We start from the raw sequence: 27,330 nt of genomic DNA, 5'->3' as shown, positions 1-27,330 counted from the left end.
ATATTAGACACATAGAGTACACCCCCAAGTTCAAACTTAATTTTGTGCAGTACCATAGGGTAGAGGATCGGTAGAGGATCTTGGATCCTAAGATTAGTATCTGAGATACCTTAAATCCTCCAGTATAGTCTGTAGTCCTTCTAAATCCTTCAGCAGGAACAGGATTATGAACAGGAACACTACATTTTGTAAAGCCTGAAACGGAGCTTAGTAAAAAAATTAAGTGATCTCTTCTTTTTCTGGAAGTATTTGAGGATTAAAATCTTCAACAAAAGAAAAAGATAAAAACCTGAATTGCCTAATACTCAAATCATCTTCCCTCTCTCCAGGAAACTGAAGGTTACTTAGAACCCCAGGGACACCTTTTGCCCAGTTTTGTGGTGGCTACTCTCACTTCAGAGCAGCATTCCTGTAATTGTCTCCTTCTTTTTCATAACTTTTCAGGAAAACCCCAGCCTTGTATCTTCCCCTATCCCCACCACACCCACATAAAGAAAGGAAAAACCAAACATAGTCTCTTGTGGGTGAACCACCTACTAGTTGATTTGTTTAGAGTTGATAGTCAAATGTGCAGTCTTGATACAACTCCATTCACATGTGTTAAACTTGTCCTTTGAGATGAACAGCCGTGTGGAACCTATTGCTAAAGACAGTTTGGGCAGAGTTAATGTGTTTACCTCAAAATACTGAATAGAAAAAGGACCTGACTTTCATGCTGAATAGATTTGATTTTGTGTAGATATTTTCCAATATATCACAGTGTATTTGGCATATTAAATGGCATTTTTGCAGTTGTCTAAATTATTAATATGATTATTTAAATTATTAATCTCCTTTTAATTACTTAAGAGACCTAAGCCTTTTTATTAGTGCTTCCAGAAAAATATGGCATCATATTAAAAACTTGTTGATTCCATACTCCTCATCTTGTGGATTAGATCTTTCCTGCATAGGTCTATGGAGTGTTGTTTCAAGGATATTTACTGTTTGTCTTCCTCAGTCTTGTAGGTGTCTAAGTTAACTCAGTAAATTTCTGTTAAGAGTTTAAAATGTACAGACAGAATGTGAAACTCCATTTAACAAAGTTTTAGCAATGTTAAGAAATTTAAATAGAACAAGGTAACTGTAGACTGGGTATATTGATAATTAACCTAATGTTATCTTTATTTCTGCCTGATACTCTGTTATAAAGATAAAATACAGTGTCATACTTAATGACACTAATATCTTCTCAACTAAATCTTGATATTACAGTGGTTTGTATTATTTTAGGGTTTATATTTTATTTTATTTTGGAGAATGTGGGAAAAGGTCTCAATCTACAAGAATCATTCCAGGTTTGCAAAATATATTCTGTATTTTACAGTGGCAGGTGAAGGAAGTGCAGTCGGCTGAAAAGTAAGAAGTGATTGATCATGATCTAAAAGGTTTATGTGGAGAACAGATAATTTGGGTTTTGGTTTGGTTTGGGGGGTTTTTTTTAGAAACAGAAAAATTAGAAGCTGAGTTTTGAAATATCCTGGCTAAAAATACAGGATAGTGTTGTTACAGCCATCATGGTCTGAAGGCAAGATAATGTTTATATAATTTAGTTCTATCTAGAAATAAGATGAATCATTTTAGTAGTGAATGATTGTCCTGGGTGCTCAATCATTGGAAGTTTATTACATGTTATAAAGATATCATAATAAATCAGCAAAATGGTTCACTGTTAGCCTTTAAAGTCTGTGCCATTTGTTGTTGGATTAGGAGTTAGAGACATGCACGTGCCTGTAAGGCTGTGATCTTATTGGCATTGTGGAGATGTGGTGGGATGGCTCCTATGACTGGAGTGTTGGAATGGGAGGATACAGGATCTTTAGGAAGGACAGACAGGGGAGACCAGGAGGTGGTGTTGCCCTCTATGTCAGTGACCAGCTGCCGTGAATGGAGCACTGTCTGGGGATGGATGAGGAGCCAACCCAGAGCTTATGTGTCAGGATGAAAGTGAAGAGAGGGACAGGAGACATTACAGTGGGGGTCTGCTACAGGCCACCCAACCAGGAAGACCGAGTGGATGAGGCCCTCTGTAGACAGATGGGAGCAGCCTCACGTTCACAAGCCCTGGTCCTCATGGGGACTTCAACCACCCTGGTATCTGTTGGAGGGACAACGCAGTAGGGCATAAGCAAGCCAGGAGGTTCCTGGAATGCCATGGTGATAACTTCCCTCTCCACGTGATAGAGGAGCCAACAAGAAGAGGTGCTATGCTGGACCTTGTTCTCACCCACGAGGAGCGGCTGGTGAGAAATGTGAAGCTTAAGGGCACCCTTGGCTGCAGTGACCATGAAATGGTGGAGTTCAGAGTCCTTAGGGCAGCTAGGAGTTCGCACAGTAATCTCACTACCCTGAATTTCAGAAAAGCAGACTTTAGCCTCTTCGGGGATCTGCTTGATAGAGTACCATGGGATAAAGCCCTGGAGGGGAGAGGGAACCAAGAAAGCTGGTTAATATTTGAGGATCAGCTCGTCCAAGGTCAGGATGATGAATCCCAACAAAGAGGAAGTCAGGCAAAAATGCCAGGACGCCTGCATGGATGAACAAGGAACTCCTGGACAAGCTCAAACATAAAAAGGAAGCCTACAGAGGGTGAAAGCAAGGACAGGTAGCCTGAGAGGAATACAGAGAAATTGTCTGAGCAACCAGGGATGAGTTTAGGAAGGCCAAAACCCTGATAGAATTAAATCTGGCCAGGGACATCAAGGGCAAGACGAAAAGCTTCTGTAGGTACATTGGTGATAAAAGGAAGACTAGGAAAAACATGGGCCCACTCTGTGAGCAAGTGAGAGACCTGGTTACCCGGGATATAGAGAAGGCTGAGGTACTCTATGACTTTTGTGCTTCAGCCACACTGCCCAAGTTGCAGAAGGCAAAGACAGGAACTGGGAGACTAAAGAACCACCCACCCTAGGAGAAGATCAAGTTTAAGGCTATCTAAGGAATCTGAATGTGCCCAAGTCCATGTGACTTGATGAGATACATCCACAGGTCCTGAGGAAACTGGTAGATGAAGTGGCTAAGCCACTATCCATAATATTTGAGAAGCTGTGGCAGTCCGGTGAAGTTCCTGATGACTGGAAAGGGGAAACTAAACCCCTGGTTTTTTTAAAAAAAAAAAAAAAAAAAAAAAAAAATAAAGGAAGACCTAGGGAACTACAGGCCAGTCAGCCTGACCATCTGTGGCAAGATCATGGAGCAAATCCTCCTGGAAACTGTGTTAGGGCACATGGAAAATAAAGATGTGATTTGTGACAGCCACACATGGTTTCATTAAGGGGAGATCATGCCTGTCAAATTCGGTGGCCTTCTGTGATGAGGTTACAGCATTGGTGGATAAGGGAAGAGCAACTGACATCATCTACCTGGACTCGTGAAAGCATTGACATTGTCTTGCACAACATCCTTGACCCTAAATTGGAGAGACATGGATTTGATGGATGGACCACTCGGTGGATAAGGAATTGGCTGGCTGGTTGCAATGAACGGCTCCATGTCCAAGTGCAGAGCAGTGACAAGTGGCATTCCTCAGGGGTTGGTGTTGGGACTGGCGCTGTTTAACATCTTTGTTGGTGACATGGACAGTGGGATTGAGTGCACCTTCAGCAAGTTTTCTGTGGTGCGGTCAACACGCTGGAGGGAAGGGATGTGCCATCCAGAGGGACCTGGACAGGCTGGAGAGGTGGGCCTGTGTGAACCTCATGAAGTTCAACAAGGCCAAGTAACGGTCCTGCACATGGATCAGGGCAATCCCAAGCACAAATACAGGCTGGGTGATGAGTAGATTGAGAGCAGCCCTGCAGAGAAGGGCTTGGGAGTAGTGTTGGATGAAAAACTATGAGCCAGCAATGTGTGCTCGCAGCCCAGAAAGCCAACTGTATCCTGGGCTGCATCAAGAGAAGTGTGACCAGCAGGTCAAGGGAGGTGATTCTCCCTCTCTACTCTGCTCCCATGAGTGTCCAGCTCTGGATCCCCCAACATAAGAAGGACATGGACCTGGTCAAGCAGGTCCAGAGGAGGACCACGAAGATGTTCAGGGGGCTGGACCACCTCCCTTATGAGGACAAGCCAAGAGAGTTGGAGTTGTTCAGCCTGGAGAAGAGAAGGCTCCAGTGAGACCTTCTAGCAGCCTTCTAGTACTTAAAGGTGACCTACAGAAAAGATGGGGAGGGACTTTTTACAAGGGTCTGCAGTGACAGGACAAGGGGTAACAGTTTTAAACTGAAAGAGGGTAGATTTAGATTAAATATAAGGAAGAAGTTCCTCACTGTGAGGGTGGTGAGACACTGGCACAGGTTGCCCAGAGCAGCTGTGGCTGCCCCCTCCCTGGCGGTGTTCAAGGCCAGGTTGGACGGGGCTTTGAGCAACCTGGTCTAGTGGGAGGTGTCCCTGCCCATGGCAGGGGGGGTGCAATGAAATGATCTTTGAGGTCCCATCCTAGCCAAACTATTTTGTGATTCCATGGTTCTATGGTATCATATTAGTTTATGGCAGAAGGCAAGGTTGGCAAGGTAATGAGTGCAGCACTATTAGTGTTTATTAGCTAGAGGCTGTATTTCTGGGTGGTTACTGTCAAGAGACAAGGTTGGCAGAATGGCACAACTCTAGACCATGTTAGCATTATCAGAATTAGAATTATTTTCTTCCACTTTTCTCATGTCAAAAATAAGGTAGACCTACCAGTAGTAGTATGTGCAAACTGTGAACTGGTACCCCATCTTCCCTCTTACCTATGAAATCTCCTATTTTGGCACTACCAATGTACCAGTGCTGGGAAGAATGGTGGAGTTATACCCATATATAAAGAATATTTAAAGGTATTTCTAGCTCCATCTTGCCAGGTGCTTGAGGACCTGAGGCCCCTCATTTTCTATGGAGCACTGACCATATCAGTAGAGCAGAATTTTACTACTTGAAACCCAACAGAGACATATTGTACAACGTTGCCTTGTAACATATTTCTGAGATTTTGTGATTCCACAGAATTATGGTGCATATAGGTATAACTGTGTATGAAATCAAGCAGTAATTTATTTAATAACAACAAAGTATCTTTGTTTCCCAAAGACCATTGCTATTATATTTGTCTTTTATTTATGTTTTCCTTGCTTGTATTTTTTTTTTGTTCTTCTTACCTGACATGTTTTTTCTTCAGGGTATTATTAGACTTGGTAATTAATAACTGTTTACTTTTCTGTTTTACTTTTCAGCTTCTAGTAAAACATGGTGGAGATTTGTTTGCAGAAAATGAAAATAAAGATACCCCATGTGACTGTGCAGAGAAGCAACACCACAAAGAGCTGGCTCTTAACCTGGAATCTCGAATGGTATTTTCACGTGATCCTGAAGCTGAAAGCATTGAAGCTGAATATGCTGCTTTAGACAAAAAAGAGGTCAGAGGATACTTTAAATTTGGGATATTTTACACATTCATATTTGTGGCAGTTACACTGTGACAAAATTCTGCAAAATATTTCAGTAGGTACTGTACTTTGTACTGTGTATTTGTAAACCATTTGATTTTAACACAGATCTTTATAGCTTTCAAGTTAAACTCAGACAACATAATGAATATATTGTCAAAACTTAAGAGAAGTTTTATTCATATACTTAATTACATGGATTGTATTGAAAGTGTTGCAGACTGTGAGGCTGGAGGAAATACGGTGAGGTCAGTAAGCTGGGAAACAGTTTCTCTAAAACATTTTTTACATACTTTTATTTCTTAAAATGCCTTTCTGTCTGAAAACAGGAGCAGGAGAAAGTAAGAAAAGGAGAAAATCTGTGGGATAGAGTAGGGAATGTGTTGTAGTGGATGTTCCTAGACTGTGTTGAATGTCACCAGAAAAGAGATGAGTAGTGCAGAATTTCAAAACACTGAATTTAGTTTCTTTTTCTATAACATGATGCCTGAAGCTACTGCATACCAGAACTTGTATGAAAAACAGGTAATAACAGGTGTTGTTCTGAAGCCAGTTTTTGAAAGAGATGATTCACTGACACAAATTTGCTTGAATTCTGATACGCCCTACAGGAGGCTGTTATTTGATAAGGATAATTTGACCCAAAATATTTTGAGTAAAAGTTCCCTTCCTCATCCATTATCAGATTTTAATTACTAAAATTCTAAATTGGAAGACACAGATAAATTATATGATTCAGTAAATATTATGAAGTAATTCTGTGTAAATTAAAGGACAATAGATTTCTGTATGGCTACTCACTTCAAAAGTAGCATGGCCTTGCCTTTTACTAGTTTAGCCCACTTACGGCCTAATGATGCTTAAAAGAAAGTTCATTCAGATTTAGATATGAATAGGCTTAGAACAATCAGCTGTTTCCCTGAAAAAGACCATTCATGGTCTCTTTTATTTGAAAGTAAGAAAGTCTTTATACAGTTCAATTAATTTTCTGAATAATTTTCTTGAATAAATTAAAATATAAACAAGCTTAATTGGATTGTTTATTCCTAGATGAGAGGTTTTGAGATGAGTTTTAATATACTGGAAATGTGTATTGAAATAACAAATGTAATTAACTCATTTTAGTTTCTCTGAATATTCCCATACATAGACACACAAATTGTTCTAAGAGTATAGTTTGAAATTACATTTTCTTTGTTGGCAAGACCACTTTAAAAGACTGCTGCATTTTTCTGCCACAATTGCAGTTTACCACTCCTTTGGCTGTTCAAGTAGAACTGTTTGCATGGTTATGTTGTCGACTGGATCATAGCAATGATTTGGCTTGAATGAAGGAAAAGTTTTTAAAAGTGTGGTAACACGTAATTGGTTTATTTAACCAGAATAGTTTCTATCATTGTATTTATAGCATGGATTTGCTGGCATGTGCATCAGCATGGCTAAGAGAATAGTGAATTTACAAATATGGGTGGGGCAAATCAAGGAGCACTTGAACAGGCATTTTGGCAAGAGAAAGTAATGTCTCCTGACTAAGGTAGATGCTCAGAGCAAAATCAGATTAAAGACTTGATAGTTACAAGGGACTCACATAAAAGGTTCATTAATTTGCGGTCACTTCACTGAGTGTTAACAGATAGAGTTCTGTTCCTCATTTGACTTATTTTTAGCAAAGTTGTTGAATGTGAGAACTGAACTACAGGCAGGCCTGCAGACCTATATCCATCTGACATACCAGGGCAGCTTTCCCACATCTTCTAAGAATCACAAGCTGAAAAATGTCAGCCTGCAATTTGGTACCTGTTGGTGGTCTTGGGGCTTCACATAGAGCAATTCTGCTTTCATGTGCTCCTGTCTTTTCTTTTTCCTCCTCTTTCCTTTTGACTTTCAGTGGGATAAGTTCTCTAAATTCTTGTGCAACTGTAACAGCACAAGTGCTAGCACCAAGAGCATGTAGTCAGGGGAAGTTAATTTTTCTATCTTAGCTTAGAGTAGCCAAAACCACTTGTGAAAAAAAACAGCCTTAGAAAGGCTTGCACTGAACTGCGATCCAAATGACTACATGTCCTCATTGTCCAGGTCTGTGGATGTATGTCTGGGGCGGGCAGTGAAAGCTGCACTTACCACTGGCTATGGTGATGCCTCCAGCTGTTATCTTAATGGGGCATGAAAAGTGGTTGAAAAGCCTCCCCCAGAACACATATCCTTCACCACAATTGCCCCTCAAAGATGGTCCTCTTTTTTTTTTTCTCTCAATTTCAGTTTTAAAAAATACTGAACACTGAGGGAAGCAAGTGTGCAAAATGCTTGTTTAACATATTGTTTAGATTGTAATTGTTTGGTGATACCCTTAAACATCCTTCCAAAACAAAAAAAATCATTAATAAGGAATTAAAAAACTTTGCAACACCACGAAATGAATTTTCAAAGTAATTTCATTTCACCTCTTTAATGAAGGTTAGAGGAAAAGATAAAACATTTGAAAACCATGAAGAGGATTTCTTTGCAGCCAAAATAGCCAGACGGGCTTAACTCTGGTGTTTATGATACGCACAGTAGTGGCTCGAATGATAGTACACAATACCTCCCAATCCAGACCTGCCGTGTTTACAGCAGAAAAATAATCCTCTTTTTCTACAGAGCAAAAGATTTTTGTAGTGCTCTGTGCAGTGTCATTGAATTTAAGTGTGTATTTAGAGTAATAACAAAGCTTTGTTTCTGATGTTGAGAACCAGTTCTTGTGTTCTTCACATTGAAATATTACCAAGTTACATCAGTGCTCATGTTTAGAATTGAAACACTTACAGTAGTGAAAGAAATAACTTGCACATACCTTTCCTTGATTACAGAGGCTCTCAAACATCAAGAAATACAGATTGCTGAGTAGACACACATTTAAAGTTTGAGAGCCCGACAGCAGAGCTATCCATCTTCCAGAAATTCAGTTTACTCCTTCCACAAGTGTTTCTGAATAAAATCCATTTCTGTCATACAGTTACCCAACCTTTTAAAATCTCATTTTACTGCAGTGCTCCCTGAAGTAACATTTCTATTTTACTTTGGTTTCAGTACACCTCAAACATTTTTAGTGATCAAATTAGAGACTGCAGTTGAAGACGGGAAGCAAACAGGCCCTAATAGTTTTGAAACACAAACATGATTCTTCAGTGTGTTTCCACAAAATGCAGTTTGGAAGTAAAACAATGTAGCAACACACACATAATTTGTATTTCCCTATATAAAATGGAAATGCCAACTATTTTAAGAATGTTCTTTAAGTGTGACTCTTTTAACACTGTAGTTAGTTATAGCAAAAGAAGATCCATCTATAATGTGTGGGCAGTGGAAAGGGTTTTAGAAAACAAGCTAGGAGTGTATTTTGGATGACCTTCTTTGTCTTGATTCTTTTATTTTTGTTGATGAACAGTCTCAAAAAAATTATCTCTGTTACAAAAAAATTATCTCTGTTACATAAAATCTAAGTTTATATTTATCTTATAAATCTAATTGAAGTTACACTAAATTATATGACTATTTTAAAATTAAATTATATGGATATTATTTTTGAAACTACTTTTATATGTTTTGGTTGTTTTATTTGCACAGTCTTCTAATTTGCTGATTATTCTAGCATGGGAGCATATTTGTGTGGGTGATGTATCCCTGGAAAGTAACAGGCACCTTAATTTCAATCACATCATAGAATGTTTAAAACTTACAGAAGAAACACCTGGGAATGAGTAGTACTTCAAAGCAGATCATCCAGAACAGGCTCTTAGTCAGACTCACTGAAATACATTGTGCAATAGCAAAGTATAGAATTTCTTCGTTTATTTTACATATGTGCCACTGAATACTGTAGAAGTACACGGCTGGTGAATGTATCACAGATTTATTGAGTCTATAGTAATTGGAATGGTTTTCTTCAGTTCCAGAGTTGATGTGATATAAATATATATATAATGCAAATGTCATAAATAAGAAGAGTTACCTAAATTATTAAAGTGTAATTTATAGATAGAGAATGGTTTATTAAGTGAAAGGAGAGAAGGGGACTAACTACAAGTAGTTAAAGTATATATACTTGAATGAGTTAAAAGGAGTGTAGATAATTTTTTTAATACATGACTCCATTAACTATAGAACTCCATTCACCCATAAAGGAGGATATTTACGTGAAGTATATTTGACACCCATTTAATTATATAGTCATCACTGTAGCAGTTACTTTGCCCTTGTCTATTCTAATGGTAATATAGAAGTGAATAATAGTTTGAAATGAACTGTTAAAATAACCAGCTTACATATTAAAAGTACTTTCAGGAGAAAAACAGTTACATAATTTATGATATCTAAGTATTAGTGGTAAAAAAATGAGAAGAAAATAGTTAAGAAGGGCTCTTGAAAATACAAAAATGTTGAAATCTGTAGTGAGAAATCACCAAAGCATTAAAATAGTAACTGAAATAGTATATTACAAAATCATCACATAAATGATGCTAATATTGAACAATACCTTCTTCACAGCAAATAGAAGCTCTCTGAGCATCATAAGCTGTAATCAAAATCCTTTACAGTATGTGGCAGTGCACAAATAAGTAATCCGGTTTTTAAGTAGTTAAAAACAAACCTCTGTGACATTACATAAAGGATATACATCCTTATAACTAAAGACTGCGTTTCTTCACAAGTCTCTACAAGACTATGTCTTGTACACAGTAACATTTTTAAGGATTTTCATTGTATAAAGCCTTCACTCTGGAATTTCCAGATTCAGCTCCTTAATAGTGCCAGCCTAAAATTTATTTTCTTTCAACTTCTTCTGTGGGCTCATGTATTATTTTATGAAACAAATATCTGAAGTTTCAAACACATTCTTAAGAAATACTTCCCTCTTTACTTAAAAAGATAAAATTAGGATTCTTAAAAACCACAGTATCCCAAAATCCCTGTTGGCTTGTGTGGAATGCTCAGATGAGATAATATCAGTCTGTTACTCAAGGGAGATATTGCCAGTGTTTGACCTAGAACCAATCAGTTAAGTATAATTTTGAGCATATCTGGGTTTCAGAATAAAATACTAAGTCCTAAAATATGCATATATATTGCAGGTTTAACGTATTTTTAAGATATATTTTTATGATATATGTGATTTTCAAGAATTTAGTGCTGTTGTGCTGACAAAGCTACTTGTTTTACAGTTGCAGTTCAAAATGCAGTTCAGATTTAGTCAAGATGATTTACTCTTTGTTTCCATTCTTTTCCAGTATATTCACACAATCATAATCATTCAGGCACCCAGCTGTTTGTATCCCTGTCTCTCTGACATGTTCTTATACATGATCTCTTTTGTAAGAAAGTAAGTAGGTCATATTCCAGCATGCTATGAGTCAAGTGGCCCAAATTTATTTCAGTGCAAGCCATTAACGTTCAGATTGTCCTTTACTGAGTCATGCGTGATCAGCAATGGAAGGACATACTGAAACTCCCTGAACTTGGCCAATCAAGATAAAGGTCAGGAAACTCACAGTCCATTTCTCTTCCACTTTTCTTGCTTTCTCCAAAAGGACAAAGACCCAGTGCAGAGCCATGGAACCATTACTCTTGCTGATCACAAAATTTCTAATATCGAGAGGCTCCTGTTTATTTTATTGACTAGCTAACAGAAGAGGTCCTTGTGGGAGTTAGTTATGTTTTTAGATGCGTTTTATAGGGTTTATTGTATTACCTAGAATGTAGGAAGCATGTTATGTTTTTAGAGTAGGTGTCTCAAAAAAACAAAAATCTTTTAGAAGCCCCTGTATCCATTCTCCCCTTTCTCTTCTGCCACCTGCTTGTTATCCTCAAAGGGTTATGCGCACAGTAGACTTTCACTTAGATTGTAAAGTTTTAAGGACAAAACCAGTCTTTAGCTTCATATCTGTGTATGTATGTGTGCATGCATGTGTGTGCATATTATCTAGCACTGAAGAGTCCTGGATTATGCTCTACATAAAATAAAAATATAAATAGTAAATAATACGTGAACTTAACTGTTGTTATCTATTATCGCTGCTCCTCTGTGACCTTTCTTCTCCAAATTGGTGAAGACAGTTGCCATTTGGTGGCCTGAGCACATGCCAGTTTTATGTCAAATGCTTTAAATCTTTTGTTAGCTAGCCTTTATATAAACAAAACCAGGGTATGTAAGAATATTTTTTTTACATACCTTTCTGTATCCCTTCTCTGTATATATCCTCCCACTTGCATTTCTCTTTCTACCTTTTGGGCATTTTTCCTGTGCAGTACTAACAAATACATTATTTGCTATCATGTTCTTCCTTTCTTACTTTTAAAAAGGAGTCTGCAAAACATGTATATGCATCGCTAGTATCTTGGTTGGACCTAATTCAGAATCCTAAAATTGTTGCTTTTTTGTCTTTCTACTTTGACCTTTTTTTAATTCTGTAATAAAGGGGTGGAGCTCCAGACCAGGAAGGCAGCTGGGATGGTCTGCTCTGCCTATGCAGGGCTATCACAGTTGTCCATTGTTTGTCAAAAAGAGTTTTGACATCTTCATGTACAATGAATATCCAGCCCTGGAGATATTCAGAAGCCATCTAAACACAGTCCTGGGCAGCTGGTTCTATGACCAGATGGCATCTGCAGGTTCCTTCCAACCTCAACCATTCCATGTTTCTGTGAACCTCTTAACTGAATGTCTCATCTGTCCTATTCATCACCGACTTTTTCGCTTCTGTGAGGGTGGATATTGCCTTAAAAGTCCTGTACCTGATTCTATTTACAAATGTGTCCCTTTTTACTATCTAATGTCTCACTGTATCCTCCTCCAGATCAATTCAAAGTTAATGGGTCTTAATTCACGTGTAAGTTAATGTGAGAGAATCTATATGCAATGTATGTTAACCTGTCCTTTCTCTCACTCTCCCCTGGAATTCTTAGTTCAAGTCTAGTCATGCATTCTCATACCCATGCCACAATATCTGAGGTTTAATCACTTCAAAATTCAGCTGGATTCTTTGAAAATCTAACTTTGAGAGAGAGTCAATGTTAGACTAATTCATTGTTTGAACACGGCCTTCAACTATAATGGTGAACTCTAGTGGTATTGTCTTTTAGATTTTGAAATGTACAAAGAGCAGACTATAAATACTGCAAAATGACAGTGTTTCCTATAGCTTTGCATGGTCATTGGTCTGCACAATGAATAAATTTTGTCACATATTACCTCACAGTTGAGATAATGATCAGTAACAGTGCTTAGAAAGTTTTCATTTTAATATGGCATTAGAGACTGAAAAATACTGCTAGACATGAATTGTCTTTCTTCTTCTCAAAGCCATATGAGGGGCTAAGACTTCAGGACCTGCGAAGGCTTAAGGATATGCTGATTGTGGAATCTGCTGACATGCTCCAAGCCCCACTGTTTACTGCAGAAGCTCTACTTCGGGCACATGGTAATCCAAAACCTTTTAAGACTAAAGAAACTCTTTTCAGCAAAATCAAAATTGCAGTTGTATGTTTACTTTCTATTTCCAAGTGAAAGAGGAGTAACGGTTAATCAAATACCAGGAAACAGTTCACACAGTACTTCAGGAAGATGTACAGCTACAGCATGTCAGAAAGCATTGAGGCAGATAGGGAAGCTGTTAGTAAAGTGTTTCAAACTAGGAATTATAATGGAAGATATTTTAACTTAAGCAGTGTGAAGAAACAGAGCTTTCCTATTTAAGTGAGAGACACATAAGTAGAACTTCCATGGTTTTAATTGTCAGAGATGTCAAATTCATTGCACCTATTTTGGTGAGACCATTGGTTTTCTGCCACTGTATATTTGTGTATAAAACTGGTGTTGTTTTTTTTGTTTTGGTTTGGTTTTTTATTTCTTTTTGTTTGTTTGTTTTTTCAATAAAAGTAGTCTCACCATTGTATTAAATTGTACTTGGAAATTTCCTTGGGGTTTAAAGCCTACAAGTGTCCTCTGAAGGATTTTTATAGTTGCTCTTTTAATAAAGGGTGTACTTTTCCATGTGTGTTTCTGAGTTTAATTTTACTGAAATCAGTCTGTGCTCTTGTTGGGTAATTTGAACTGGGGTTGTCAGAACAGGGATATACTGAATTCAGTGTGTTCACTCCAGACAGAAGTATCTCTGAAACTCAGTGGAAGCTTTAGGCTTTGATTCAGTGATTCAAAACTTATGCTTACTGAATCATCTGCATTGTTACTGTATGCCAAAGGAACTACTCAGGCAGTTAATGGTTTGCATGCTCATCACCGTATTGCTGAATTAAGCTTTCATACCCTGTTGTTTTTGTGGGCTTCTTGTGAAAATAGACAAGGAAAAGTGAAATAAGAAGACATTATTTTAAACGCACAACATTTGGCAGACTTTCATGAGGAGGTATGGTACCTGTAACTCCTCTCTTTTACATTATCTTTAATAGTTGGTATTTGTGTTCCTTTTAACACTGAATTAGGTCAGCATGAACTTGTGCCAGTCTGATGATATTTAAGGCACAATCTTTGCATATATATTTTTTTAACATTGATTATTTCTTTAATTCTTGTAATATATTTATAATATGGGCAATATTTGTATGCTATTTTGGGTTCTCAGAATACTCTCATTTGACTAAGTAGGTAAGCAGATTCTCTAACCTGTGCAGATACTTTAGAAAGGAAGATGATGGCAACACCATTCAAACTTGCAGCACAGTCCATAAGTCCAAAAGTAGTGAGGTTGATGTAAACTGTGGAGAAATGTCTGCCAACATCTAGCAAGCAGGAATTGAAAGTTGAGAAGAAACCAGTCTGTATTGGAAAGGTCATTCTACTGATGTTGCCTTAGTGATGTAGCAGTAACTTAATGCAATTGGCCAGTGCAGAGAAAGAAGCACAGACAATTTGCAAGTCATGAGAAAGTCAACTATTTTGCCTGTAGCTGTAGTCATATGCTGGAAATTAATCAAACAGGATTTATTTTATTTGAAATGAAGATGTAGAATTGGTTCAGCCTAGGAAAGGGAATAACTGAGCTATTTACAAAGGCTTAGACAATTGGAAAACATCATATGCCAAATGATAATGGGTTTGCATTTAATCTTGAAATTAATAAAAGCATAATGTGAAATCTTAATTCATACTTAATGTATGAAAGGCATGTTTTAAAATCTTGGAAAGATCATTGTTATGTGCTGCTTTCAACAGTGTACAGACATGTAATCCAACAACCTTTGCTTTCTTTTGTCATACAACTATATCAGTCTACTGACACAGGTTGTAAGAGTTAAGAGTGTATTTTTCTTTTTTTTAATTAAGAGATAGAAGAATGTAGAGTTAGAGCCAAGATAAAAAAATGAAAATAAATAACTTTACAGTTTTTCTACAAATGTTTTTTTCAACATTGTTCCTGTTTCTCTCCTACTTCATTATACAGCAGTTGATTTCAGGATAGAAGAGAGGCAATTCAGCAAATATAACTACCTCATATTTTGCTAAAACTCGTTAAGTTAGTAAAGAAAACACAGTGGAATGCATTTATTAGCATGTCTTAACCCTGAGTAGTTTTAAAGATACAGTACAGAGGAGCTCAAGAAAACTTCTTGCAAATATTATCTGTATCTTAGCATCAGTAAACTCCCCTCTGAAATATTATAAACTATTGGTAATCTGGAAAATGCTAATAAAGTTTATAATTTTTGAAGTGTAAATATCTTCAGGGTCCATGTCTTTAAACAAATGAAATTACACTAACCCATGATATGTTTTAGCTTAGATAAGTAAGCATCTGATCAGTAAATCATCTCCAGCTCAAAGACTTTTTGTCATTTTAGGAGGGAGCAGATTTTAGTATAGTAGTAATCGTTATTTGACAGGGGCAATATTTTTACTAAGTTCAGTGCTTAGAACATTTTTTTTTTCCCAGCATTAATACAGTATAGGAATACTATTTATCTTTTTCTTATGAAATCTAAAATTCAATAAAACTAGCACAGATCTTTTGGTTAATAACATTGAGTCTCCAGTGGGAGTATCTAACATTGATAAAAACCCCTTTAAAGTATTTATTTAAAGCATTAGGAAAAAATCAGGAGATTTCTCTTTCCTTCTGAAATTCTAGTTCATCTGATCTGTGCATAATGTTGATAGGTTGAGATTCAAATCCATATAGGAATTTGATAGATTTATACTTAAATGAGAATTTAAAAGTATTTTTAATAGAAAAAAAATCATTATTTTTAAGATATCTTTAGTAATATTCTTAGGGATCAGAAACAAAACATTTCAAACAGTGATTAAGAAAGATTTTATTTAGTTTTAAGATCTTCATACATAAAATTTATTTCAGTAGTTCTTTTTTGTATATAAATGGGCAATGTTATGAATAAAAGTTAAGTATTCAATAGCAATTATAGAATAAAAATGTAATAAGAATATATGAAATATCTTTTGCAATCAGGTAGGATTTTTTGGTTTGGTTGTTTTGTGTTTTTTTTTCCCCCAGAAATACATAATAACTTTTACATGCATATGTAAAGACTGGTAACTCATTAGGTCGCAAATCTTTTTGTAATCCACTTGTATCTTAGTCTTCTTCATTTGTTTGTAGCTCTTGGCTTCATCTTCTTAAAAAATCACAATAGATTAAAGTGAATCCATATTGAGCAGTTATTTTTTTCACAGAAAGGCAAAATACTGAAAATTCTATGGTACAAGAGCTGTTTGATCGGTCTTTGCAAGTCACTGCAGTTCTAGTTTCTGATGAATCTCCTAGCTACTGCAATTGCTGTAAATAATAAAAGTAACTTTATTTAAGAGTGATATTACAGGGAGAGGAAACACTTGTGATGCATTTATTTATATAAATACATTGCATTATGTATGATCTTGGAATGTGTTCTGTCTAAAGTTCCTTTTCTTGCACTTTATCATATTCATTTATTTCTAAAATTTTTAGCTTAGTGTTTATGTATTCTTTTGAGGTGCAGTTACAAAATGTATTTTAGACAGTCAGCTGCATAATTTCCTGTGTCTGTATTTATTGAAGACTGGGACAGGGAGAAGTTACTTGAAGCATGGATGTCTAATCCAGAGAACTGCTGCCAGCGTTCAGGCGTTCAGATGCCAACTCCCCCTCCAAGTGGATACAACGCATGGGATACGCTCCCTTCTCCACGAACTCCACGCACTACTCGCTCTTCTGTAACTTCTCCTGATGAAATCAGCCCCTCACCAGGAGACATTGAGACAGCTGTGGTAAGTTTATAAATAGACCTGAAACTAGCAAGGCAAAAGAGCTTTTTTCTAAACCTAGCACACCTATGTGGACAGGAGGGCTGCACTGTCATTTTGTAAAGGTGTAAAGTGTTTCTTTCCAAAAGTGGTGAACACAGAAGTTGACACCTTAAACATCCTATACAATAACACCACTGAGCATCTGGCTAATAGAAAGCACTCTGTTTTCACCTTGGCTGTCACTCACAAAGTAGTGTTTTAGCCAGCTACAGTCACATCAGTACATTTGGTTCTTTTGAGCTTCTCATTCCATACGTACCAAGATGTTCACTTTCATTGTATCCATTTCCCTGAATGTACTCAATGCTGTGAACCCTGCCTTTTGAAAATTTTTTCTTTAGGAAACAGAATTCTCTTTGTCTGCATTTTGAAATGTCAGCCCACTAGTGTACTGTAAGCTTATAATTACTTTTACTATGTGTGGGTTGCTTCAGGCGGTTTACAAGGCTATTGCAAATTTGAAATATGAAAGCGCCTTTCATTAAAATCAGTGTGGTTCTTTTGGAAGACAGAGTTCTCTTTTTAATAATCTGCAGCTGCAGCATTATAAAACTTTTGCTCCATGACCTAAGCATTTTTCTGGAATGCAGTCTTCAAATGGATCATCCCTAGATCTCATATGAAAATTAAGATTTTGCATTCCTGCATAGAAATCTTTTATTTCTTTAATTGTAAAATGCTGAAGAAGAAGCTATGTAGAAGGAATAATGTTATCATACATTTATTTACATTGGCAGTTAAATATTGTCTGGGAATATTTCCTAATTAAAATGTGTAATGAAAGATTACATGTCTTCAGTTTTACATTGTATGTTTTGGTTTTCATTGATGGCCCATAAGCCAGGAATGCAGGCTTGGATAATGATTACCATTCTAGATCTAGTGTGTCTAACTCCAAATCCAGAGTTATACATACAGTATTCCTGTTCATTTAAAATCTTACAAAAAAAATATCAAAATAATATTTTCAAATGTTTATGATAATACGTATTTTTCTGAAGTCTCTCATTTTTGCAGGAAAATGAAAACTAAAAGCAACAGATAAAATAAAACCTCGAGCTATAAAGGTCTTTTTCAGATTTTGCATTTACCTCCTGTCCTATATTTAAAACTGTTCCAGTAAATGTTCTGCATTTGATACTTTGAACTCAGGGCTTCATGAAATTTCTTATTTTAAAGTTGCAAAATAAAATTGAAAAATCATTTAAATAGTGAACATTTTTGATGCTTTATCAACTTCTAAAATGTTAAATTTTGTCAATAAGCTGAAATGACTGAAACAACAATAAATGCCTTCATCAAGTTTTGCACTTCAAAGACCAATTTGTTTGGTTTGGTTTTGGCTGTAGAACAAGTGCTTTTAAAAAGTGGCATACTGTAAGCTAACTTTCTGAAAATATCCTACATGTATATAATATCTAATGTATTGAAAGTTGAAGTAAATTTTCATGGAATCTTTGTTCCAATGGAAAGAAAAATCTGTTTATACTCCTTGAAGAACATTAATATCTATTTTCATGCCTAACCACAAGCAATGAGTAGTTTCATTCCTATGCTTTAAATTTTTCAGAGTAAGGGTCTCAACAGTCAATGTTAATTTTTCTGTAGTACCTAGTTGCATAGAATTCATTAGTGATGTATTCTGCTGGAATATTTGTATCTTAACTTATTCTTTGTTTTAATTGACAGCCTCAAAATATTTTTCTTAAAAAGTAGTATTTATGTAGATTATTACTTAAAATAGTTGCTGCTGTTGTAGAACCAAATTGCTTGACCTTGATTTGGACCTGCTTATGTGACATGCTAAACATTTCCTATAGCCTATGTCATCTCCAAACTCCCATTTCTGGCTGTTTGTGAAGCTGATGAAAAATGTGCTGTTTGGATAGGGAGGTACAGAAACAGAGATACCTAATCTTTCCCATTTTTATTTCTATAGCTTAAATAACTTTTTTTTTTTCTGATTACAGTTAGATTTTTTTTCCCCTACTGAGCACTTTAAATTTATGCTGAGATTTTCCAATGTAACATGTCCTGCTAACAATATGAAAGGCTTTAGGGTATTTCTTAATCAAAAGGTTTTTTTTCATCTACAGTGTGACATTTGTATGTGTAATATTTCTGTGTTTGAAGACCCAGTGGATATGCCTTGTGGACATGACTTCTGCAGAGCATGCTGGGAGGCGTGAGTATATGTACATTTCCATCTTTTGAGAAACTTCTGTACTTGCCATTTTGAAGAGGAAAGGACAGAGACCATAAACGCTTTGGGTTTCAAAGAGTTGCTGGTTTGACCTGTAGTTTAAGTTGTCACTCAGAGTGGCCATCAACTGTTTTAGACTTGTGTAATGTTGTTTTGGTCCTGATTCAGCAAAACTCTTAAGCAAATGTTTCAAGCCTGTGTGTAAATAGATGATCCTACTTTTGATTTGCTCAATATGTGTGTGGCGTTGGCAGCATTGGGGTTTACACTTTCTAAATTAAGCACGTGCTTAATTCCATCTCTTAGTTTAGCATACTAAATTTAGGCATCATAAATCCACTTCCAGTCAGAAAAGCAATGAAAATGCTTTCTTACGTTGAGGGCTAATAATTGAGGAGTAGATCTAGTTTAAAAGTTCTATTAGTGTAATGCTCTTGGTAGTAGATTTTTTTAAGTCAGAATATTCATGCTAGTAAAAAACTCAGACATGGCTAATTATACTAGTATAAATACTAATCATACTCCCCAGGAATAATTGTATCTGTATGCAGTGCCTTTATCTTTGACCCCATCCAGGAGATTGTACTACTTGTACCACTATAGTGTCTTGCTACAGTGTCATATCAACACAACTAGTCCTACTGCAGATCTGTCCATTTCATATGAACCCATTCCTCCTATGTTAAGGAAGAGCACTTTCTCTTCCATATGAGCTTTTAGAAGGCAAGTCTTTTCAGTGGCAGGAAAATTAATAGTCATGCTTCTGTTGTCTTGCAAATTGTTATGTAGCGATGTAGAAGAGATCACTGGCTTGACATGGTGCTTCTAATTTGGGTGCTGGACTATGTGTACTGTGATTTGTACATGCATGCAGTCAGAGCTATAGTTCAATGTCAAGCAAGTGTTTGCAGTGGCATATCTAGGGTGAGATTAATTTTTCTGAGCCAGTCGTTTCTAAGTTACTCAGAGCAGAGCCAGGACTGAGTTATCTCATTCTAAGATACAAATCTAAGATGGGATGAATTGGCAAGTGTCTCTACCTTAACTGTTAAAGGATTCTAGGTGACTAACTTAGACTAGCTGCCTGTTGATGAGATGATTAAAGTTACATAAGATGAGTATCATCCTTGATGTCAGATTAATAACTAAGTTACAGCTGTTAAACTAAGTAACCTTGTGCACTGTTAGTTGAAGTCCAGCTTTCAGCAGATTTCCGAGCTCATTCTCTCTTGCATTCTGGTGCCTGGGGACTATAAGTCTCCATTTAGAAATTTGTTTTCAAGAGCAGACCTATTTTGATTACTACAGTTGTAAAATTAATTGCATATCAAATTAATTATTTCCTAGATTAATTACATTTACATGTTCCATTTCTGATTTAAGTTAGAAGTAATGCTTAGTTTAATTAAACATTGCATAGCAATCTCTGATAAATATTGAGGATGGAAACCACAAACACATAGGGCTAAGCATAGCTGATGGCACTCACAAATCGTGACAGTGTTCTTTTAATTTTTTTTAATTATGCTGTTCATCAAATCTGTAGCCCTTTTGAACAGAAAGGGATACTTCCTTTGTTTAAAAATTGATTAATGTGAATATCTTTGAACCTAATATAAAGTATTCATCAGCCTTTTAATTTTTACTTTTTATTCACAAATACTGACAAAATTCTGGCAGATTTTTGAATCTGAAAATTCAGGAGGGTGAAGCTCACAACATTTTTTGCCCAGCATATGATTGTTTCCAGCTTGTGCCTGTAGACATCATAGAAAGCGTGGTTTCCAAGGAGATGGACAAAAGATACCTTCAATTTGACATTAAGGTAAATTATCAAACCATTCTAGTACTCTTGAACTGTATTTCATTCTATAAAAACTAACTTACAGCTTCTGTGTGAAATGCTGCACTATATCTTGTAACTTTCCAAGTAGAAACTCATAAATTAATATGTACACTGAATTACTGGCTGTCTTATATATCAATGTTTGGTATGCCACCAAGAAAAAAGAAGGAACATTATATTTATTCCTCAAGCACAAATGAAATACTTCCATAATGTGTAACTTAATGCAGTATTAATAAAAAGATTGAATCAAACTAATGTCTGTAACAGGTGATAGGAAGCTTTTAATCAGCCAGACTTGTTTGTATTAGCAATCTAAAATTTTAAAGAGTTTTTATAGTATTTTTATTACCAAGAGACTGTTTACATTCAGAAATAGTAACTGTTTTCTTTTAAAAATTTATTAGTGCAAGCAAATTACTTCATTTTTTTTCCATCCAATGCTTGATATGATTGCTATATCTAGGAAGAGAAGTAGGAAAGCTTTGATTTGATTTTCCTGGGGTTTTTTAATATGCTTATTTCCATCATTGCAACTTGTTTATAAAAGCAATCTTTTAATTCACCTTTCTTCTTCTATACTAGCATAGTAATGAACTAGTCTTTGAGATAATGTGCTACTATTATGAGTGGTGGCAGGGCAAGAGAAAGTAAAGAAATATTTTTTCATTTATGATACAATACTTTCTCTGTGTGACAAGTCTCTTTAATACACAGTAAGATGCAAATTAAATTACCAGGTCTGATTAATCCTTTACATCTTCATATTTCAAGTGGGTGGTGATCAACATAGGTTTGAAGCAAACTGATGAAAGTTCCTTTTCCTCCTCATTTATTAGGTTTTACAAAAGATGTCCTGCTACATTAAGCAAAAAAGACCGGAGGTATATTCCTGAGTTAGTCTAGTTCTGATTTCAAGTTTATTGCAAGTGGTATATATTGTGGGATTTTGGATTTAATCAATAAGGTTTTAATTCTTTTCAACCACAAGAGTCAGTTCTGTTAATGAGTATACTGCCAGTGCGTATATAGTAGAAATTTACAGGAAGCCAAATCACAAAGGAATTGACTTGCACACATTGAACATTTTGTTTGGGATGTACATCATTTGCTTATTAGCATATTTCTGGAGTACTCATTAAAAAAAAATAATAAGGTGAAGATCAAATTACTCCTTTTTATAACTATTTTTAAAAGCCTATCAAATTAGCTACAAGATTGTCCTGCTTTTTGGCTTTGTTCCTTCAAATGAAGGTATATGGATACAGATTGTTTTATATCAGGGATGAAATCTGATCTTACGTGGTAAAATATTTTCCTTTTTCCTTCTTTTTCCCCAGGCCTTTGTTGAAAATAACCCTGCGATTAAGTGGTGTCCTATACCAGGCTGTGAGAGAGCAGTAAGGCTAACAAGACAAGGCTCAAATTCAACAGGATCAGATACACTTAGCTTCCCTATGCTAAAAGCTCCTGCTGTAGATTGTGGAAAAGGACATCTTTTCTGCTGGTTCGTACTAGAAGCTTACCTACATCTAGATACACTCACAGTCACTGCTATTCCAGGTTTAATTAAAAAGTCACACATAGCAACAAGTGTGCAACAAAAATTTGTATGGGAAGGTATATGACTCTGCTCTCCTGTATCCATGTACTAAATAACCTCATGTACACAAATATTTCAGTATTTTGGGTCACAGCAAAGATTTATAATACTGTCTTACTCATTATTGGCTCTTTTAGATGCAAAACAGCAGTATGGAGTGTTGTGATGTTCTGTTTTCAGGGAACAGATGAGAAGCAGGATAGTGGTGGACAGATTTTTGTGTCTGCTCTGCATAGTTGTAGTATAATTGAAACATGGCACATTCTGAATTGTAGTACAGAAAATCAGCAGGTTTTAGCTCTTTCTGAATTTTGGTAGAATCACATCAAAGAAGCTGGAGTTTAAACAAGGCTAGAAAGGACCTTTGCTTCATACATAGCGATTCTGTTTGCAGGATCACTCTAATCACTGTTTCACTTCAGGGTCAACACTTTTTCTATGTTATCTTCTGTTGAGTCTTAAGATGAATACAAGATCGAGAAGGAGTAAAAAGCCCTAAGATATTTTAAAAACATCCATCAGTTTGCCTATCTTCAGCACTTCCAAGGAAGGGACAACAACAGTATCAACAAAAGCAGAAAAGTGGTAGGATATTTCTCTGAAGTGCAAAGCAAAGCCCTATCCTAGTTCCTTGAGATTATCAGACTGACAGTTTCTGACTCTTGTAGTGGGACATCCTTTTCACTGTTGGAAAATCAAAAAGGGTCAACCAAAGTATAGACATTCAGACAAGCTGATTAATCCTTTTAATTTTCCAATTGAAACCATGATGCAAGAAGAAGAGATCCTGAATAATCTGCTTGATTCCAAATATCATAAGACTCTTAATGAAAGATGCTTCTTATTTTAGTTCTTTCCCTGTATGAACGGAAACGAAGAGGGAACAAGAGGAAAGTAGACATAATGAAACAACCACAAAAGCCAGAAAACAGAACTTCTTGGGAAGAGGTTGTTCACAATGGATGAAGAACTTGGAAGGAAGGAAGGAAGTCCTCTGGAAACAAACTAGAAAATGTTTTTTGCCAGTGAACATATAATAAACCTTGGTACTACTCCACAAGAAGGTACCATCCTCTCATCCTTGCTTCTGATTACAGACAGAAAATCAATTTTTCCATTAACCTGAAGGACAGAGCTTGAGACCACTTTACTGTAATATTGACATGATCCTTCAGACACTGGCAGCTTCTGCTTCCATTATATGGGCTGAATGTACTAGCTCCCCAGAACGTCCTTTGAGTATTAAAATGTCCTCTGGGTGCCTAATTTTCATGAGAAATGTCTTTTTTATTGTTCCTGTTAGTATTTCCGAATGTTTTTTTTGTTAATACTTTGAGATACTGCACAAGCAAATAGTCTTGAAAAAGACCTCATTTTAGCAGCAAAATGTCCAGGAAGGCCTTTCTAAGGCCTTTCTTTCATCCCCACAAAAATGAATGAAGAGTTTCAGCAATGGCGAGAAAGTTCTGCTAGCAACCAAAGCATCCTGCAGTACTATAAATCAGAACCGTTTGCTGAGGACAGCCATATTAGTCGTGCAGTACAAAAACCCTGTGCATGAATGAGTTCCTCTGGAGAAAATGAAAGGGTATTCTCAGTTCAGAGGCTTTTCATCATTACTGTATGCTTAAAGGGAGCTTGCTTTATATATTTAATGTTCAATCAATATGTCCCACAGTTCCATACTTCTTCAGTTCTGCAAGTTTTACCCAGGTAATCTACAGCTTAGACATTGTAATAGCAATTGATATTGCATTTAGTAAGGGTTTCTTCAGAATTTATGTATTAGAAAACCCTAACCAACCCCTAGATAATCACTTGCTTTTTTTGGATCTATAGCCTTCTTGCTCATAAAAGCAAGAAAATTCTCTGAGTCTTGTGAGATTTTTTTTTTTTATGTGGAAGCAGGAATGTTCCTCTTAAATACAGAGTTCCTTAGAATTTATTAATTTTTCTTTATCCACCACTAACAGCACCTTCAACAAAATGTAACACAAAATTCTGTTCCCTTTCAGAAAAAGCATTCTGAGATATTTAAATGTAGTACAAATTAAAACTGCACAAATCCTACATCTCTGTATTATCAGATACATTCAACATATTAGAACTCCTTCATGCTGTTTCAGAAGCACAAGCAATTGTAGCAAGCAAACACTTCTATGAAATAGTAGTAACAAGCAGTACACACTTGGTTTTGCACCATCAGCCCTTGCTCCTTTTATTCTAGATGGAGACAAGGGGCAGAGTCTTGTTCTGTGGAAGAGACATCCCTTCAGGTGCACTCAGTAAGCCAATTATAGGTTGCAACAGTGTTTCGCTGTTTTGATTCAAAATTCATTACATGATATAAATATTATGAGGGGAAAGAAAATCCAGAACTACATTCTTCTTGGATGATGCTTTTAGACCTTCTATGAATTTTAACTTGTTGAAACTTGCACGTTCAAATAAATAATCCTTCTGAGTATTAAGGACGGCAGTCAGGGGAGGCTAATGCTGTTAATTGTCACAGCTGTTTGGTGTTAGTTCCCTTCATTGTTTAGGCATGTCTTGTTTAGGCACCTGCTTGACAGGATCCCTTGGAGATGGTCCTGAAGGGTAGAGGGGCCCAGGAAGGCTGGAAGTGTTAATGGCTCAGGAGCAGGCTGTCCCCAGGTGCTGTAAGAGAAGCTGGCGGTAGAGAAGACCACCCTGGCTAAATAGGGAGCTTTGGCTGCAACTCAGGGAGAAAAGGAGAGTTTACAGCCTTTGGAAGAAGGGGCTAGCCACTCACAGTGATTACAGAGAGGCTGTGAGGCTATGCAGGGTGGAAATCAGGAGGGCTAAAGCCCACCTGCAAATTAATCTGGCTTCAGCAATCAAGGATAACAAGAAAAGTTTCTATAAGTATGTGAGTAGCAAAACAAAGACCAGGGATAGTCTTCATCCCTTGCTAGATGCAGGAGGAAACATGGTAACAAGTGATGAGGAGAAGGCTGAGGTGCTTAATGCCTTCTTTGCCTCAGTCTTTAATAACAAGACCAGTTGTACTGAGGGAACCCAGCCTCCTCAGCCAGAAGACAGAGACTGGGAGAACGACCCCCCCACAATCCAGGAGGAGACAGTCGGTGACCTGCTGCATCACACAGACACACACAAGTCTGTGGGACCAGACGGGATACACCCGAGGGTGCTGAAGGAGCTGGCTGGGGTGCTCGCCAGGCCACTTTCCATCATTTACCAGCAGTCCTGGCTGACCGGGGAGGTCCCGACAGATTGGAAATTGGCCAATGTGACGCCCATCTACTAGAAGGGCTGGAAGGATAATCCAGGAAGTTACAGGCCTGTCAGCCTGACATTGGTGCCCGGGAAGCTGATGGAGCAGCTCATCCTGAGTACCATCACACAACACATGGGGGACAACCAGATGCTCAGGCCCAGTCAGCGTGGGTTCATGAAAGGCAGGTCCTGCCTGACAAACCTGATCTCCTTCTACGACAGAGTGACCTGCTTATTGGATGAGGGAAAGGCTGTGGATGTTGTCTACCTTGACTTTAGCAAGGCCTTTGACACCGTTTCCCACAGCATTCTCCCTGGATGGCTGGGCCCAGAGAGTTGTGGTGAACGGAGTTAAATCCAGTTGGCGGCCGGTCACTAGTTGTGTCCCCCAGGGCTCAGTGTTGGGGCCACTCCTGTTTAACATCTTTATTGATGACCTAGACAAGGGGATCGAGTGCACCCTCAGTCAGTTTGCAGATGACACCAGGTTGGGTGGGAGTGTTGATCTGCTCGAGGGTAGGGAGGCTCTGCAGAGAGACCTGGACAGGCTGGAGCCATGGGCTGAGGCCAACTGGAGGAGTTTCCATAAGGGCAAATGCCGGGGGCTGCCCTTGGGCCACAACAACCCCCAGCAGCGCTACAGGCTTGGGGAGGAGTGGCTGGAGAGCTGCCAGTCAGAGAGGGACCTGGGGGTGTTGATTGACAGCCGGCTGAACAGGAGCCAGCAGTGTGCCCAGGGGGCCAAGAAGGCCAATGGCATCCTGGCTTGTGTCAGCAATAGCGTGGCCAGCAGGGACAGGGAAGGGATCTGACCCCTGTACTCGGCACTGGTGAGGCTGCACCTCGATTCCTGTGTTCAGTTTTGGGCCCCTCACTACAAAAAGGACATTGAAGGACTCGAGCGTGTCCAGAGAAGGGCAACGGAGCTGGTGCAGGGTCTGGAGCACAGGTCGTACGGGGAGCGGCTGAGAGAACTGGGGGTGTTTAGTCTGGAGAAGAGGAGGCTGAGGGGAGACCTCATCGCCCTCTACAGCTACCTGAAAGGAGGGTGCAGAGAGCTGGGGATGAGCCTCTTTAACCAAGTAATAAGACAAGAGGGAATGGCCTGAAGTTGCATCAGGGAAAGTTCAGACTAGATATCAGGAAGCATTTCTTTCCAGAACGGGTTGTTGGGCGTTGGAATGGGCTGCCCAGGGAGGTGGTGGAGTCCCCATCCCTGGAGGTGTTTAAGAGTCGGGTTGACGTAGTGCTGAGGGATGTGGTGTAGTTGGGAATGGTCAGTGTTAGGTTAAGGGTTGGACTAGGTGACCTTCAAGGTCTTTTTCAACCTAGATGATTCTGTGATTCATTCAGTGCTGTCAGGAAGTCTATCAAAGATACAACTTTGTTTCATAAAAAGTTTTATGAGCAATAGAATTGATGCTCTCACTCTAGTAAAATGCCATCCCAGTATAAAAATCCTTATTTTGGGGTGGGCTGAGAAAAGAACTTTTTCCATGAGAAGCTGTTCTTTAACATTCTTTTGTGGCTATCATATAGATATAGATACATAAAATATATATATATATATATATATATATATATATATATATGATTGCACTTCATTAAAAATCCACAGACTTACAGATTTGAAAACATTAAAGACAACGTTTCCGCCCCCCCTGCCCC

At 37.5% G+C, this 27,330-nt stretch overlaps 1 protein-coding gene across 5 annotated transcripts in view; it reads left to right on the top strand.

Moving 5' to 3' along the window:
* The window catches only part of ANKIB1 (ankyrin repeat and IBR domain containing 1), an 86,341-nt gene that overhangs the window by 41,592 nt on the left and 17,419 nt on the right, over window positions 1-27,330 (top strand). For all 5 annotated transcript variants that reach the window (XM_026843777.1, XM_026843778.1, XM_026843774.1 and 2 more), the window contains exons 4-9: window positions 5,247-5,429; window positions 12,796-12,913; window positions 16,505-16,713; window positions 18,849-18,937; window positions 20,636-20,780; window positions 22,142-22,308. In XM_026843777.1, coding sequence (XP_026699578.1) covers window positions 5,247-5,429; window positions 12,796-12,913; window positions 16,505-16,713; window positions 18,849-18,937; window positions 20,636-20,780; window positions 22,142-22,308 — 911 coding nt within the window. The remainder of the gene's footprint in view (window positions 1-5,246; window positions 5,430-12,795; window positions 12,914-16,504; window positions 16,714-18,848; window positions 18,938-20,635; window positions 20,781-22,141; window positions 22,309-27,330) is intronic.

Source organism: Athene cunicularia, assembly GCF_003259725.1.
Source record: "Athene cunicularia isolate RWA chromosome 2 unlocalized genomic scaffold, athCun1 chr2_part1, whole genome shotgun sequence".
NCBI lineage: Eukaryota > Metazoa > Chordata > Aves > Strigiformes > Strigidae > Athene > Athene cunicularia.
The sequence above is the reverse complement of the archived record's forward strand: the minus strand, read 5'-3'. Positions and strand labels throughout refer to the sequence as shown.